This window comes from Trichomycterus rosablanca, chromosome 14 (assembly GCF_030014385.1).
Source record: "Trichomycterus rosablanca isolate fTriRos1 chromosome 14, fTriRos1.hap1, whole genome shotgun sequence".
In the NCBI taxonomy this organism is placed as follows: domain Eukaryota; kingdom Metazoa; phylum Chordata; class Actinopteri; order Siluriformes; family Trichomycteridae; genus Trichomycterus; species Trichomycterus rosablanca.
Window position 1 is genome coordinate 24,566,327 of NC_086001.1, and position 15,661 is coordinate 24,581,987.

The window sequence follows — 15,661 nt, forward strand, 5'->3', positions numbered from 1 at the left end:
GAGTACACCCCACAGTGAACATGTCCAAATTGTGCCCAAATGTGTCGTTGTCCCTCCCTGGTGTCATGTGTCAAGGTCCCAGGTGTAAATGAGGAGCAGGGCTGTTAAACTTGGTGTTTTGGGTACAATTCTCTCATACTGGCCACTGGATATTCAACATGGCACCTCATGGCAAAGAACTCTCTGAGGATGTGAGAAATAGAATTGTTGCTCTCCACAAAGATGGCCTGGGCTATAAGAAGATTGCTAACACCCTGAAACTGAGCTACAGCATGGTGGCCAAGGTCATACAGCGGTTTTCCAGGACAGGTTCCACTCGGAACAGGCTTCGCCAGGGTCGACCAAAGAAGTTGAGTCCACGTGTTCGGCGTCATATCCAGAGGTTGGCTTTAAAAAATAGACACATGAGTGCTGCCAGCATTGCTGCAGAGGTTGAAGATGTGGGAGGTCAGCCTGTCAGTGCTCAGACCATACGCCAGCAAACAGTTTGCTGAAGACAAGCAGTCCAAGAACATGGATTACTGAAATGCCCTGTGGTCTGACGAGACCAAGATAAACTTGTTTGGCTCAGATGGTGTCCAGCATGTGTGGCGGCACCCTGGTGAGAAGTACCAAGACAACTGTATCTTGCCTACAGTCAAGCATGGTGGTGGTAGCATCATGGTCTTGGGCTGCATGAGTGTTGCTGGCACTGGGGAGCTGCGGTTCATTGAGGGAAACATGAATTCCAACATGTACTGTGACATTCTGAAACAGAGCACGATCCCCTCCCTTCGAAAACTGGGCCTCATGGCAGTTTTCCAACAGGATAACGACCCCAAACACAACCTCCAAGATGACAACGGCCTTGCTGAGGAAGCTGAAGGTAAAGGTGATGGACTAAACCCAATTGAGCACCTGTGGCGCATCCTCAAGTGGAAGGTGGAGGAGTTCAAGGTGTCTAACATCCACCAGCTCCGTGATGTCATCATGGAGGAGTGGAAGAGGATTCCAGTAGCAACCTGTGCAGCTCTGGTGAATTCCATGCCCAGGAGGGTTAAGGCAGTGATAATAATGGTGGTCACACAAAATATTGACACTTTGGGCACAATTTGGACATGTTCACTGTGGGGTGTACTCACTTATGTTGCCAGCCATTTAGACATTAATGGCTGTGTGTTGAGTTATTTTCAGAAGACAGTAAATCTACACTGCTATACAAGCTGTACACTGACTACTCTAAGTTATATCCAAGTTTCATGTCTATAGTGTTGTCCCATGAAAAGATATAATAAAATATTTGCAGAAATTTGAGGGGTGTACTCACTTTTGTGATACACTGTATATATATATATATATATATATATATATATATATATATATATATATATATATATTTATATATATATATTAGGGCTGTCGAAGTTAACGCGATAATAACGCATTAACGCAATCTCAATTTAACGAGATTAAAAAAAATAGTGCCGTTAACGCACTAATTACATTACGAGATTTTTTCACTTCTAAAACTAAAGCAATTCATTTTTCACCCACGGGAGACAGATTGAATTATTCTCACTGACCACACTCACACGCACGTTTAATGTTATTTAGTTCCGTTTGACAAAAAAAACCCCTTAAAAATAGAGCTAACAGTGAAGATAACCGGTTACAAAAGCAGCGACCGCTGTTTGTGTTCAATTCTCTGTTCACAGTGTCGATACAAGTGATTCAAGAATCGATTCATTGTAAGCGCAGCGTAAGTTTCTTTTCTCAGTCATCTCTCTGTGTTTACTGTTATGATGAATGATGCGGTTGTAAATAAACACCAAATACTACAGAACATTTTGTGTGACTCGCTTACCTTATAAAGCTCAGGCTTAATTATACTGGTTATTACCACAGAGCGGGAGTCGACTCAGAGTCGTTTACGATTTACCGAGGTGAACCACGAACGTGCTGATAGAATCGGCTCAGATGGGATCGGACTGTATTATCTTTTTAAAGTAAATATTTCAATCAGCAGAATCGCATCGCATGTATGATGTGCACAACGTTAATTACGTGCGTTTATTAATGAACGTTTACGTTAGCTTGTCAGAAGCTTTCTCAATGATGTCTGTGCGGTGTTTTTTTTTTTACAATTAGTGATGGCAAGCAACTGTTCCACTGCACTATTTTACACTAAAAACTAAACTATTCCATAATGCTCCAGATTGCATCATTCTAAATAGGTATCGGCGAGTACAAAAATACATGTACTTGTACTCGGTTGGGAAAAAATGGTATCGATGCATGCCTAGTGAAAACACACTCACTTCGTGTAGAAACGTCCATCAAACCATCGTCACGATACAACCACAGAAAAGTCTGTTACAATAACTACGCATCTGACATATATACGAAGTCAAGGGTCTCTGCTAGATAGTATTACTGCCTAATATGTGAGTGAATAAAACTCCCTTACAGTTTTCTCTTGTCCCAGCAGTTTTTAACATCAGTACATTTAGCATAAATGTGTTCACCATTTTAATTGTAACATTTCACTTAAAATCCTTGTTTTCTATAACATTTACACAGATTTTTTTTTATGCGATTAATCGCGATTAACTATGTAAAATTCTGAGATTAATCGCGATTAAAAAATTTAATCGTTTGACAGCCCTAATATATATATATATATATATATATATATATATATATATATATACTGTATATATATATATATATATATATATACTGTATATACAGTGTATCACAAAAGTGAGTACACCCCTCACATTTCTGCAGATATTTAAGTATATCTTTTCATGGGACAACACTGACAAAATGACACTTTGACACAATGAAAAGTAGTCTGTGTGCAGCTTATATGTGTAAATTTATTCTTCCCTCAAAATAACTCAATATACAGCCATTAATGTCTAAACCACCGGCAACAAAAGTGAGTACACCCCTTAGTGAAAGTTCCTGAAGTGTCAATATTTTGTGTGGCCACCATTATTTCCCAGAACTGCCTTCACTCTCCTGGGCATGGAGTTTACCAGAGCTTCACAGGTTGCCACTGGAATGCTTTTCCACTCCTCCATGACGACATCACGGAGCTGGCGGATATTCGAGACTTTGCGCTCCTCCACCTTCCGCTTGAGGATGCCCCAAAGATGTTCTATTGGGTTTAGGTCTGGAGACATGCTTGGCCAGTCCATCACCTTTACCCTCAGCCTCTTCAATAAAGCAGTGGTCGTCTTAGAGGTGTGTTTGGGGTCATTATCATGCTGGAACACTGCCCTGCGACCCAGTTTCCGGAGGGAGGGGATCATGCTCTGCTTCAGTATTTCACAGTACATATTGGAGTTCATGTGTCCCTCAATGAAATGTAACTCCCCAACACCTGCTGCACTCATGCAGCCCCAGACCATGGCATTCCCACCACCATGCTTGACTGTAGGCATGACACACTTATCTTTGTACTCCTCACCTGATTGCCGCCACACATGCTTGAGACCATCTGAACCAAACAAATTAATCTTGGTCTCATCAGACCATAGGACATGGTTCCAGTAATCCATGTCCTTTGTTGACATGTCTTCAGCAAACTGTTTGCGGGCTTTCTTGTGTAGAGACTTCAGAAGAGTCTTCCTACTGGGGTGACAGCCATGCAGACCAATTTGATGTAGTGTGCGGCGTATGGTCTGAGCACTGACGGGCTGACCCCCCACCTTTTCAATCTCTGCAGCAATGCTGACAGCACTCCTGCGCCTATCTTTCAAAGACAGCAGTTGGATGTGACGCTGAGCACGTGCACTCAGCTTCTTTGGACGACCAACGCAAGGTCTGTTCTGAGTGGACCCTGCTCTTTTAAAACGCTGGATGATCTTGGCAACTGTGCTGCAGCTCAGTTTCAGGGTGTTGGCAATCTTCTTGTAGCCTTGGCCATCTTCATGTAGCGCAACAATTCGTCTTTTAAGATCCTCAGAGAGTTCTTTGCCATGAGGTGCCATGTTGTAACTTTCAGTGACCAGTATGAGAGAGTGTGAGAGCTGTACTACTAAATTGAACACACCTGCTCCCTATGCACACCTGAGACCTAGTAACACTAACAAATCACATGACATTTTGGAGGGAAAATGACAAGCAGTGCTCAATTTGGACATTTAGGGGTGTAGTCTCTTAGGGGTGTACTCACTTTTGTTGCCGGTGGTTTAGACATTAATGGCTGTATATTGAGTTATTTTGAGGGAAGAATAAATTTACACTGTTATATAAGCTGCACACAGACTACTTTTCATTGTGTCAAAGTGTCATTTTGTCAGTGTTGTCCCATGAAAAGATATACTTAAATATCTGCAGAAATGTGAGGGGTGTACTCACTTTTGTGATACACTGTATATACTGTATATAAACAATATAAAGAAGCAATGTTTGTTTGTTTATTAGGATTTTAACATCATGTTTTACACTTTGGTTACATTCATGACAGGAACGGTAGTTACTCATTACACAACATTCATCAGGTCACAAGGTTATATCAAACACAGTCATGAACAATTTAGTGTCTCCAATTCACCTCACTTGCATATCTTTGGACTGTGGGAGGAAACCGGAGCACCTGGATGAAACCTGCACGGACATGGGGAGAACATGCAAACAACACAGAAAGGACCCAGACCGCCCCACCTGGGGATCGAACCCAGAACCTTCTTGCTGAACCTTGGCTGATGATCTACACCGGCTGTTTGATGCTGCAGAGTAGTGTTCATAGTTTTTACTCATGTATGAGAGGTGAATAAGCAAATGTGGCTCAGTGATGGTAGTGGACACTTGAATATCTACAAAAAATACAAGGGACAACCTTTGGGTTATAAAACTATATATGATCAGCCATAACATTAAACCTCCTTGTATGTATACTCTTTTTCTATCAGCTCCACTAACCATATAGTTTACTAACCATTTACTGACTTTCCCTATGGGATTAATAAAGTTATCTATCTATAGAAGCACTTTGTAGCTCTACAGTTCCACTGTCGTCCATCAGTTACTCTGCATACTTTGTTACCCCCTTTTACCCTGTTCTTCAATAGTCAGGACCTCCACATGACCACCTCAGAGCAGGTATTATTTAGGTGGTGGATCATTCTCAGCACTGCAGTGACACTGACATGGTGGTGGTGTGTTAGTGTGTGTTGTGCTGGTATGAGTGGATCAGACACAGCATCGCTGCTGGAGTTTTCAAATACCGTGTCCACTCACTGTCCACTCTTATATTATACACACCTGCTTTGTTAGTCCACCTTGTGGATGTAGTCAGAGATGGTAGGTCGTCTGTTGCTTATTATTGTATTACTATTATTGTTGTTGTTCTTGTTGCTTATTGTAGCTTTTAAGTTAACGTTATCTACAGTATTCAGTGAGCTTCAGTTATTTAGCAGCTGTTGTCTAATGCTAGAAACTGTTAGCCTTTTAGCTAACGTTACCTGAAGTGTTTCAGTTCAGACTACCAGTTAACCTGAAACTCACTAGATAACATTACCTAACAGTTTCCATTTCCAAATTGTTCTCTATCTTAATCCAGAACTCATTAATAGACATTGTGCTTACATTTTACTAAGTAAAAAGTTGTTAAGATTAAACGTTTATTTACCTCACACGAACGAACGATTCCTCTTTTTCAACGGCTCGCGTCGCACTGTTGCTATGGTGACGCTGTTCAACATGGGCCAGATGATTGTGCTAGCTGGGTTAACTTAGAAACCTTCTGGGAACGTTACTGGAACGTTACTTTATACACATAAGAAAGAAAACCTTATACAAGCTTTAACTAACGTTCTCTGTTAGTTTTCATAAAACCATGAGAGAACGTTAGGTTTCATAGTTTTATAGTTGGTACTTGTAAGTAAAGGTTGATCTACATGGACCGTCTCAAGCAAAAGGCTGCTTTTTTGTTTCTACTAAAAAACTTTAAAGATCATAAGAAAACCTTCCGGGAATGTTACTGGAACGTTACTTTAAACACAGAAGAAAGAAAACCTTAAGGGAACTTTTAGATAACGTTCTCTGTTAGTTTTCATAAAACCATGAGAGAACGTTAGGTTTCATAGTTCCCGGAACGTTCCGGGAACAGCGCTGATTTTTTTAACGAAAATAGAACGTCACCATAACGTTATGGGATGGTTCCCTAAAAATAACCATAGGGGAACCAAAATCTAACGTTACAGGAACGTTCTGTGTTAGCTGGGTCGTCCCTGGGTGGGCTCGAACCACCAACCTTCCGGTTAACAGCCGAACGCGCTAACCGATTGCGCCACAGAGACACAGGCACAGCTGTTTCACTGGACGGTACACACAGGTCACATGACTTGCTAACTTTTACAGCAGGGCAATTAAGTTTGGCAAATTAAAATAATCACATGTGTCTGACCTGAATGACCGGGGCATTAAAACGACCTCACACTTGTCAGAGACAACGTTTGAAGCACAGGTCAATAGGACCTGCTAGTTAGAGAAGGATCACTTGTTTGTTAGTTTAAGTCCTAAAGTGGGTTTACAGCTCCATCTACCGGCCAACTGCATCCTTAACTTGGTGCAATTTTCCAACAGTGGAACGTTTTGTTGTGATTTTGATACTTGGGTGGCAATGTTTAACTAAAATTACTTTTATTTTGTGTTTAAAACTTCTAAATTACCTCAGTTTGTTCAATTGATTTCAATCAATTATATCAATCACGTAAGTTTAAAGTAAAGTAAAGTCTGAAGTTGTGTAGTTTTGCTTTATTTACTTAGCAAATGTTTAAAAAGGTTTAGTTTTCATGGTGTCAGGGTTCCATGGTGTAATGGTTAGCACTCTGGACTCTGAATCCAGTGATCTGAGTTCAAATCTCGGTGGGACCTTACTGCTTTTATTTGGGGCCCGGTGTGAGGTCCAAGATTGAGAAACATTAGCAGTTTCAGGATGGTAGCATTCAGCGCATGTGCAGTACAACAGAGCATCACAATTGCTTGTGCTAGTTTAGAGTCACCTTAAATGACATGTTAATTTCCATCCATTCATCCAGCTTGAATATCATAATAGCACTAGTAGTGTTATAGTGTTCCACATGTGACTGCTCCATCCCAAAATATAATCGCAAATCATTGTTTACAGCGACATCTAACAGCCAACTTGCTCTTAAATGACTAATTATTCACTTTTGGGCTTAAGTAAGACCTCACTGTGTGGTTCCATGGTGTAATGGTTAGCACTCTGGACTTTGAATCCAGTGATCCGAGTTCAAATCTCGGTGGAACCTGGTTTTATTTAGGTAAAAACACTGTTATCAATGATGAGTAGAGAATAGTGTTCCACATATGACTGCTCTATGCCAAATTGTAACACCAAAAGCAGTGGCGGCTGGTGCTAAAAAATTTGAGGGGGGTGCAAACAAAACAACAAATTAAAAACAAAACAATAAAAAAACTAGCCTTTAAAAATAGCACTATTTGAACATGAATTTTGCCCTCCTTTCCTTCTGTCTTGCAAATTTCTCAATGACATTATGGTTAAAGTCAGTAATCTCAGTCACTAGTCTCTTCTCCATTGACAGCATGGCCAATGCATTCAGCCTGTCCTGGGTCATAGAGTTTCTCAGAAAGGTTTTAATTCTTTTCAAGGTTGACAAGCACCTTTCAGCTTCTGCTGTGGTCATGGGTGTGGTGATGAGGATCTTCAGGAGAGTGACAGTCTCTGAAAATACTTCTTCAAGATTATTTTCCATAAACATCTGGAATAGGCCCACAGCACCACAACAGGCTTTGAACTCTTCCCTGCTGTAGATAAGACTAAGCTCTGTCTTCAGCTTACCTTGATTGAGCACTGGATAGGCTTTTAAGGTGTTGCTCAGTGCATCTTCAGGAAATGCTGTCTTGTATTGTTTAAACCTGTCCCCCTGCAAGAGTGTGGCACTAACAAGGTGGTTTGTGAAGGAAAAGCGCTCACTGGTGTGTCCCAGTATGATATCAGAGACCTAGAGAAGGATAAACATGAAAATTATGAAGTGATCATAATTTATTTATTTCACATCTAAATAGTTATTTTTCTATCACTGTTGAAATTTAGTCATAGATCAAGTCATAGAAATGAGTTTGCTGCCATTTTCAAGACAAAATGTGTTAAAGCATTTTTGGAACAGAATTTTTGTTGGACAGGTTTATAGAAAATTCAGGAACCAAATGTTATGAGAATTTGTTTTATTCCATATTACCCATATATTGCAGTACAGCAAGAATAATAAAATATATTGCTGACAAGCATTACACCAACATACACTGATCATTCATGCATAGCATAGAAACAGCTCTAAACAAATCTAATTGGACTGTGACTTCCACAACTCACCTCTGCAGCAATCCTTTCATGGTCTTCTACACTGAGTGTCCGACGCTTCTTTACTGGCTGACCGCTACCTTCACTGCTTTGTCCAACCATGGAATGGAGAGAATTTCTGCAAAGGAAAAAAATTACAATAACAATAATAATAACAATAATACTAATAAACAAAAGAGGAAAATGTACAACTATTACCTGATCTTTTAAATGTCCTGCTGGAACTGCTGAATGCTCTCCTTGATATAAACTGAATCTATGACCTTCTTCTGGAGTTTGGAATAGAGGAGGTCCACATGAGGCATGATATGGTGGAAAAGCTGCAGAAAGAACTTAAAATCCTGATCCTCCAGTAGCATGGCAAACGCACCTGCCTCTCTGACAGTAATGGGGTCAAAGTCACCAGAGTCTCGTATGCTTTCAAAACAGCGAATGAGGTCCTCTCTGTGTTCAAACACAGTATTGATGGTACGGCTGTGAAAGTTCCATCTGATGTTGCTGGATGCTGGTAGTCTGTGCGCCACAACTTTATCAAGAATACTTGTGCGCTTGGGTGATCTGGAAAAAAAGCTGGCAAATCCACCAAGGTTAGAAAAAAAAATTCTCACTTTGGTCATGTGAGAAGTAGCCTGCTGCATTATCAGATTGAGCTGATGTGCGTAGCAGTGGATGTAGTGTGCATTTGGGTACATGTCTTGTATCTTCTTCTGAACACCTGCAGTGGCACCCCTCATCACGCTGGCTCCATCATATGCCTGGCAGATGAGCTTACCCTTTTGATTCTCAGGAAGGATAGTTGCAAGACGTTCTTTTAGGGCTGTAGCAATGGAATCAGCAGTGGCCGACTGCAAAGGGATGAACTCAAAAAATCTTTCCTGCACATTGTTTTTAGCATCAATATAGCGTAGTACAAGAACAAGCTGGCACTGCGTGGCAATATCCATTGTCTCATCTGCCTGGATTGAAAGAAAATCGCTGCCCTGGGCTTCTTTGATTATATGTTCCTTCAGAACAGACAACATACAGTCCAGTAGCTCATTCTGCACAGTTTTTGAAGTTCCCTTAAACACAGTGGCATTCTCAATGTGCTCTTTCAGCACTCCATCAAGAGAAGCAACAAAATCCACCAACCCTCGAAAAATTCCGGGATTATCTGAGCTCTTACTTTCATCATGGCCACGCAAGGCCAGCTCAAAGGCTCCACAAAATTTCACACAGTCTATTATTCTAGACAGGATGTGCCGATTTTTTGTCACCTCTTCATTGTGCCTTCTAACAGCAATCCTGTAACCTTCATCTAGCTGTTGAGCAATGCTAAGTTTCCCAAAAAAACTTAGCTTCATAGCATTGTCTAGATGGCTGCGGCTGTTTTTGTGCCGTTTGCATTTTTCTGAAAGATGTTTTAAATCTCGTACCCCGGTCGTTATCCACAACGCCTCCGTGCAAGGACTTTGAAATAGCAAACAGGGAAAGCAGTAAAAGGCATTACTTACGTCGCATCCAGCTAGCCAACTCCGTTTGTCATAACAAGAGCTGGAAAAGGCTCGGGTGTAGTCTCGTCCTCGATCACTTGCCTGTTGCTGAATTTGTAAATTGGGACGATCCGGTCCAAGCTTCTTGGTCCTTTTTTTTTGTTCCAGTGAACGCTTTGTGAAAGTGTTTCTTTGTAAAGACAAGACTGAATTATCTTTCATTATGGAAGAAATGCTGCTCCAATCTGCAACTAACTGTTTAACGTGAACCAAGCTGATGAACTGCAGCTGATTGATCAGTCAATAGGCTTGTTCGAGATGAACTGCGCCTCGCCTTGGTGGTCAGTGAGAGCTGCCGGTTGCAGTTGGGGGAGGAGGTTAAAAGAAAGCCGTCAAGTCGGACAGTCGCCACCTGCAACCCACGTGAGCTACAGCGGATCTCGCGGCGTTTGCCTTCTTCGTGGCTGATGAAGTGGATGCAGTAGAAATCGCTCTGCTTTTGCGTGAAATCGAACTAAACATTCTTGATCTTTGAGCAGGTTAAACCCAGCGTTTGTTTTCCAAATCCATAGTGGTGAATATAGATGATGGTCAGCTATATTCACCACTATGGATTTGGAAAACAAACGCTGGGTTTAAAGTGTCAAACTAAGTTTCCGTAATCTGTAAATAAATATAGTTTTACTCATCATTCATTTATCTTGTAGATTGGTGAAAAAGAAAAGTTCTAACAAGCATGTTATCAAACACATATTTATGTTATTGAATAGATTTAAATATTTGTCTACAACAATTTAAATGAATAGACCTAAACTATGTAGCCTATTTTTCAAGACTGTCTATTGAGACATTTCACATGAAAACGTGTGAATACATAATTCCAAATATACGGTTTGTTCAAGGTAGAATTAGTGAATATGATAAACAATGTATATAAAAGTGTTCAAGAAATAATTAAATGGAAATGATAAAGTGCACTCAATCAGACCTTAATCATTATGGTTGTGTATATGGTAAATAGACTGCAATTATATTGTGTCAAAGTGGCTTAATTATCCAAACTGTCTAATTATATTGTCTACGTAAGGACTTAATCACATTTACCCTTCTTTAGGCTTGTTCCAAAAATACAACATTTTGTAGAGGATGTTGTCCCCCTCTATAGTCTTTCAGAATTTAGAGGTCATTTCAGACTCTCCAAAGGACAAGTGCAGGTACGATATGATAACCTTCTTTTCTCTCACTTACTATGTAGGATCTTATAAGCACCATTGGCCCCGTCTATATGAATCCACAGCAGACAAAATTGCCACTGACAAAGAGTGTCCTAGCCTGTCTCGAACCAGGAGTCATATATATAGGGGTATTTCAGACAGATTCAATATCACAAAATCCACTCTTGCCAAACATCTCCATGAGTTTTGTACTCACATGGCACACCACATTTCCTGGCCTTTAGGACAAACCCTGCACAATTCTTTGTTAGGCTTTCAAGCAGCTGGATTTACAAACACTATCTGTGCAGTAGATAGATGCCACATTCATATTCAGAAGCCACACTGCGACAACCCCCTGGCATATTTTAACAGAAAACAGTTCTATTCTATCATTCTCACTGGATTTTGTGACAGTCACCGGCAGTTCACCCACATCAGCGTGGGTCATCCTGGTAGCTGGCATGATGCCAAAGCCTTTCGCCTCACAGAGGTTGCTTGTCTTTTAGAAGAAGATCCCCTGTCTGTCCCTGGTCCCACAAGGGATGTATATAATTGGGGATTTAGCCTACCCTCTATTGCCCCAACTGATGAGGCCTTACAGAGACAATGGGCACTTGACAGCTAGGCAGAAGCGCTTTAATAGAAAACTAAACACTGGCCGTGTGGTCATTGAGCATGCCTTCGGCAAAGTTTAGGAGACTCCGATGCCTGCACATGAGGAATGTCCAGTCCATCAGCTCAGCAGTGTCTGTTGCATTCTACACAGTGTTTGCTTGGAGCCAGGAGACCATGGTGATGATGTGCAGGATAAAGAGGAGGATGAACAGCATTCACTACAACCTCACAACCAAGATGCAATTCATTATAGAGACATAATAAAAAAAATGTTTTTGTGTCATCTTTAACTTTATGCCTTTTGGAGATAATTTTATCTTTAACTTGCTTAACTGTTCACAGTAACAGTAATTTTGACCGGGGTGCCCAAATGTTCGCATGCCACTGTATTTTATAGATGCATTGTTAAACAGTAAACTTCAGTATGCTCACCGATGTGCCCAGTATGAGTCACTAATGAATAATGTGGTTAATAAGTACATTGTACAATCGTGTAGAAGTTTGTGCTTCTTCGAGCACTGACAAATCAGTTATTTAGGCATTGATGATGAATAGTGGCTGTGGTTTATTGAAGATGAATCTCTTAACACAATCATCATCTGAACAAGATTGTTTTGTTCTTCCAGAACAGCTTATCTTCTGGCCTTGGTTCTTGTAAAGAAACATGACACCATGCTCATCCACACATTTTTATTTATGTAGCATATTTTAAAATGTTTACAAAGTTTACAGAGAAGAATGAAAAATAAATCAAAGTGTAATAGTGATCGTGGTATTAAAACAGTTAAGATATAAAATATTAAAGCAATTTAGATTGCCTTATATTAATAAAATTAGAAGACAAGAACCATCAGAAGTTCTAGAAAAACATCAAGATAAAAAGATCTGTTACATTAAAGAAATATCAGGTAGCTTACTCGAGTCTTTTCATGATATGGAATGATAATTATAAAATATGTTGAAATTTGTACGAAAATAAACTGTCATGCTACTAGAAAGCATGATAGTATTTCGCACATATCAGGTCTTTAAGACAAATAAACTGAGATTCACATTTTAGAATGAAACGAAACAACCGCCAGAGGATTCAGCGGAGCTTCTAACCAATGAGGATTAAGCTCTGTCGTCATCAAGCTGTCTCTCAGGCAGCGCAGCCCGTGGAGAGCAACTGCAGCGACCGGTTCCGCCGCCTGAAGCCGCCCCGCTCTCACGAGATTATAACCAGTCTGTCATCGTGACGCGCCAGTGGCGCCGACGCAAGTCGGACAAAAACAACTAACCGGCATGCCAGGCGGCGATCGGTCTGCGCAGCGCCGGGTTAAGTCGAATAAGCCTACTCTCCACGGGCTGCGCTGCCTGAGACACGGCTTGATGACGACAGAGCTTAATCCTCATTGGTTAGAAGCTCCGCTGAATCCTCTGGCGGTTGTTTCGTTTCATTCTAAAATGTGAATCTCAGTTTATTTGTCTTAAAGACCTGATATGTGCGAAATACTATCATGCTTTCTAGTAGCATGACAGTTTATTTTCGTACAAATTGCAACATATTTTATAATTATCATTCCATATCATGAAAAGACTCGAGTAGGCTACCTGATATTTCTTTAACGTAACAGATCTTTTTATCTTGATGTTTTTCTAGAACTTCTGATGGTTCTTGTCTTCTAATTTTATTAATATAAAGCAATCTAAATTGCTTTAATATTTTATATCTTAACTGTTTTAATACCACTATCACTATTACACTTTGATTTATTTTTCATTCTTCTCTGTAAACTTTGTAAACATTTTAAAATATGCTACATAAATAAAGCTGTGTGGATGAGCATGGTGTCATGTTTCTTTACAAGAACCAAGGCCAGAAGATAAGCTGTTCTGGAAGAACAAAACAATCTTGTTCAGAAGATGATTGTGTTAAGAGATTCATCTTCAATAAACCACAGCCACTATTCATCATCAATGCCTAAATAACTGATTTGTCAGTGCTTGAAGAAGCACAAACTTCTACACAATTGTACAAATGTACATATTAACCACATTATTCATTAGTGATTCATACTGGGCACATCGGTAAGCGTACTGAAGTATACCGTTTTAGTATAACAATGCATCTATAAAATACAGTGGTGTGCGAACATTTGGGCACCCCGGTCACAATTACTGTTACTGTGAACAGTTAAGCAAGTTGAAGATAAAATTATCAATTTTCAAAATAGCAAAAATATGAAAAGGGCCCAAAGCAAAAGTTTGGGTACCCTGCATGGTTAGTACCTAGTAGCACCCCCTTTGGCAAGTATCACAGCAGAGTCTTTCAATTCTTGTTTGAGGGATTTTCATCCATTCTTCCTTGCAAAATCTTCCAGTTATGTGATATTCCTGGGCCATCTTGCATGCACTGCTCTTTTGAGATCCATCTACAGATTTTTAATGATGTTCGGATCAGGGGACTGTGAGGGCCATGGTAAAACTGGGTTATTAAGAAACTGCCATTTCTTAATTACATTTCAAAATGCTTTTTTCCAGTTGTGAACAAGCCATAATCCTAACAGGCTAATTAAGGTCTGAGACCTTGATTAAAGTTATCTGAGTGCTCAAATCTCCTAGGACCCATACTTTTGCAACATACTCCTTTCCTTTTTTCCACTCTAAAATAGTGAAATAAATTAATAAATAATACACTGATATTGCTTAAAATGTTGAAAAGTGTGTTTCATCTTTAACTTTATGCCTTTTGGAGATCATTTCATCTTCAACTTGCTTAACTGTTTACAGTAACAGTAATTTCGACCAGGGGTGCCCAAACTTTCGCATGCCATGGTAACATCCAATATTTCCCCGTTGCATGTTGTGTTTAGTCATAAAAGGTTAGTTTTTTCTCCCAGCAATTATCAAACTAATTTCATCACTAATGCGGATAATTTATAAATATATTCACTTTTTTTTAAACTGCAGTCTATACACACCACGGCTGCACAATGGCATTCACCGCTAATTGAAATGTGTTCATTTTGTGTAGGCTAAAGACCACTCACTAAATCTAAAAAGCAATTAATACTTAATGGAAAGATGTGTTTTGAGAGGCAATTTGGCATATTGGCACCAATACAAATTCATTGGAATAACGATCTACACCTTTGGAACAGGTGTGCACTATTTATCCATTAATCCTTTTGGTATATAAGGCCATTGTTTCATGTTACATGTGCTATAATGTCACAACATGGACAACGTCCTCATCAATTTAAAGGACAGCCAAGGGAATATCACCCTATGTGTACCAAAAACTGTTGCAGAAAGGCTGAAGCATGGTGAGTAAACAAAAAATGCATGATACAACTGTAATGGTTTTAGGAATACTTTATTTACTTTGATATACTTTTGCAGATAAAGAGTATTTCGCTAACACAATGACTCAAATAAGAACTGCAGGGAATACAAAAAACTACACCAAGAATTTCAACTAAAAGGTTACAATTTGTCAGCTGAAAAAATACGAAAAAAGCTGGGAAACATGCTTACCACATACAAGAGGGCCAAAGACCGACGCCGGGCAACTGGTGAGGCAAAAGTCACCTGGGAATATTACACAGTAAGTATATGATTAATTTTACAAGAAGTCTTAGACACTTATTTTACTACCAACATTTCACTTATGAGCATTCCTTGAGTTGTGTCCAAACCTTATGTCCTGATGTATATTTAAATATAATATAAGTAATAATAAGTATAAAATAATAATATAAGTACTGTATAATATTAGTGGATAAAAATGAATCAAAGCAAGTCACAGCAAAACCTTAAAACATTTACCAACTAATAAACTCTTTTTCTTTAACAGCAAATGGAAGACCTGTTTGGGACATCAGGGGTAGGTAGTGCACCACCAGGCACTCTCTACTCAACAAGTTTATTCCCAGACAAGACCTCGTCCAACCTGCCCTTATCCACTGAAAGGGAGCAGCCTTGCCCCTCTCATGCACAACCTAACAGTCCTGTCAGTGAGGAGCAGCCTGGTC

At 39.8% G+C, this 15,661-nt stretch overlaps 1 protein-coding gene and 3 non-coding genes across 4 annotated transcripts in view; 2 read left to right on the forward strand and 2 right to left on the reverse strand.

Annotated features, from left to right (window-relative positions):
- LOC134326237 (zinc finger protein 585A-like) overlaps positions 1–15,661 on the reverse strand; it is a gene marked incomplete at its 3' end in the record, with an annotated part of 120,426 nt that overhangs the window by 76,000 nt on the left and 28,765 nt on the right. Inside the window, exon 4 of the mRNA XM_063008414.1 lies at positions 8,422–8,426. Coding sequence (XP_062864484.1) covers positions 8,422–8,426 — 5 coding nt within the window. The remainder of the gene's footprint in view (positions 1–8,421; positions 8,427–15,661) is intronic.
- trnan-guu (transfer RNA asparagine (anticodon GUU)) lies at positions 6,220–6,293 on the reverse strand. The gene has a single exon. It is a non-coding gene; the product is annotated as a tRNA-Asn (tRNA).
- Positions 6,799–6,870, forward strand: trnaq-cug (transfer RNA glutamine (anticodon CUG)). The gene has a single exon. It is a non-coding gene; the product is annotated as a tRNA-Gln (tRNA).
- trnaq-uug (transfer RNA glutamine (anticodon UUG)) lies at positions 7,197–7,268 on the forward strand. The gene has a single exon. It is a non-coding gene; the product is annotated as a tRNA-Gln (tRNA).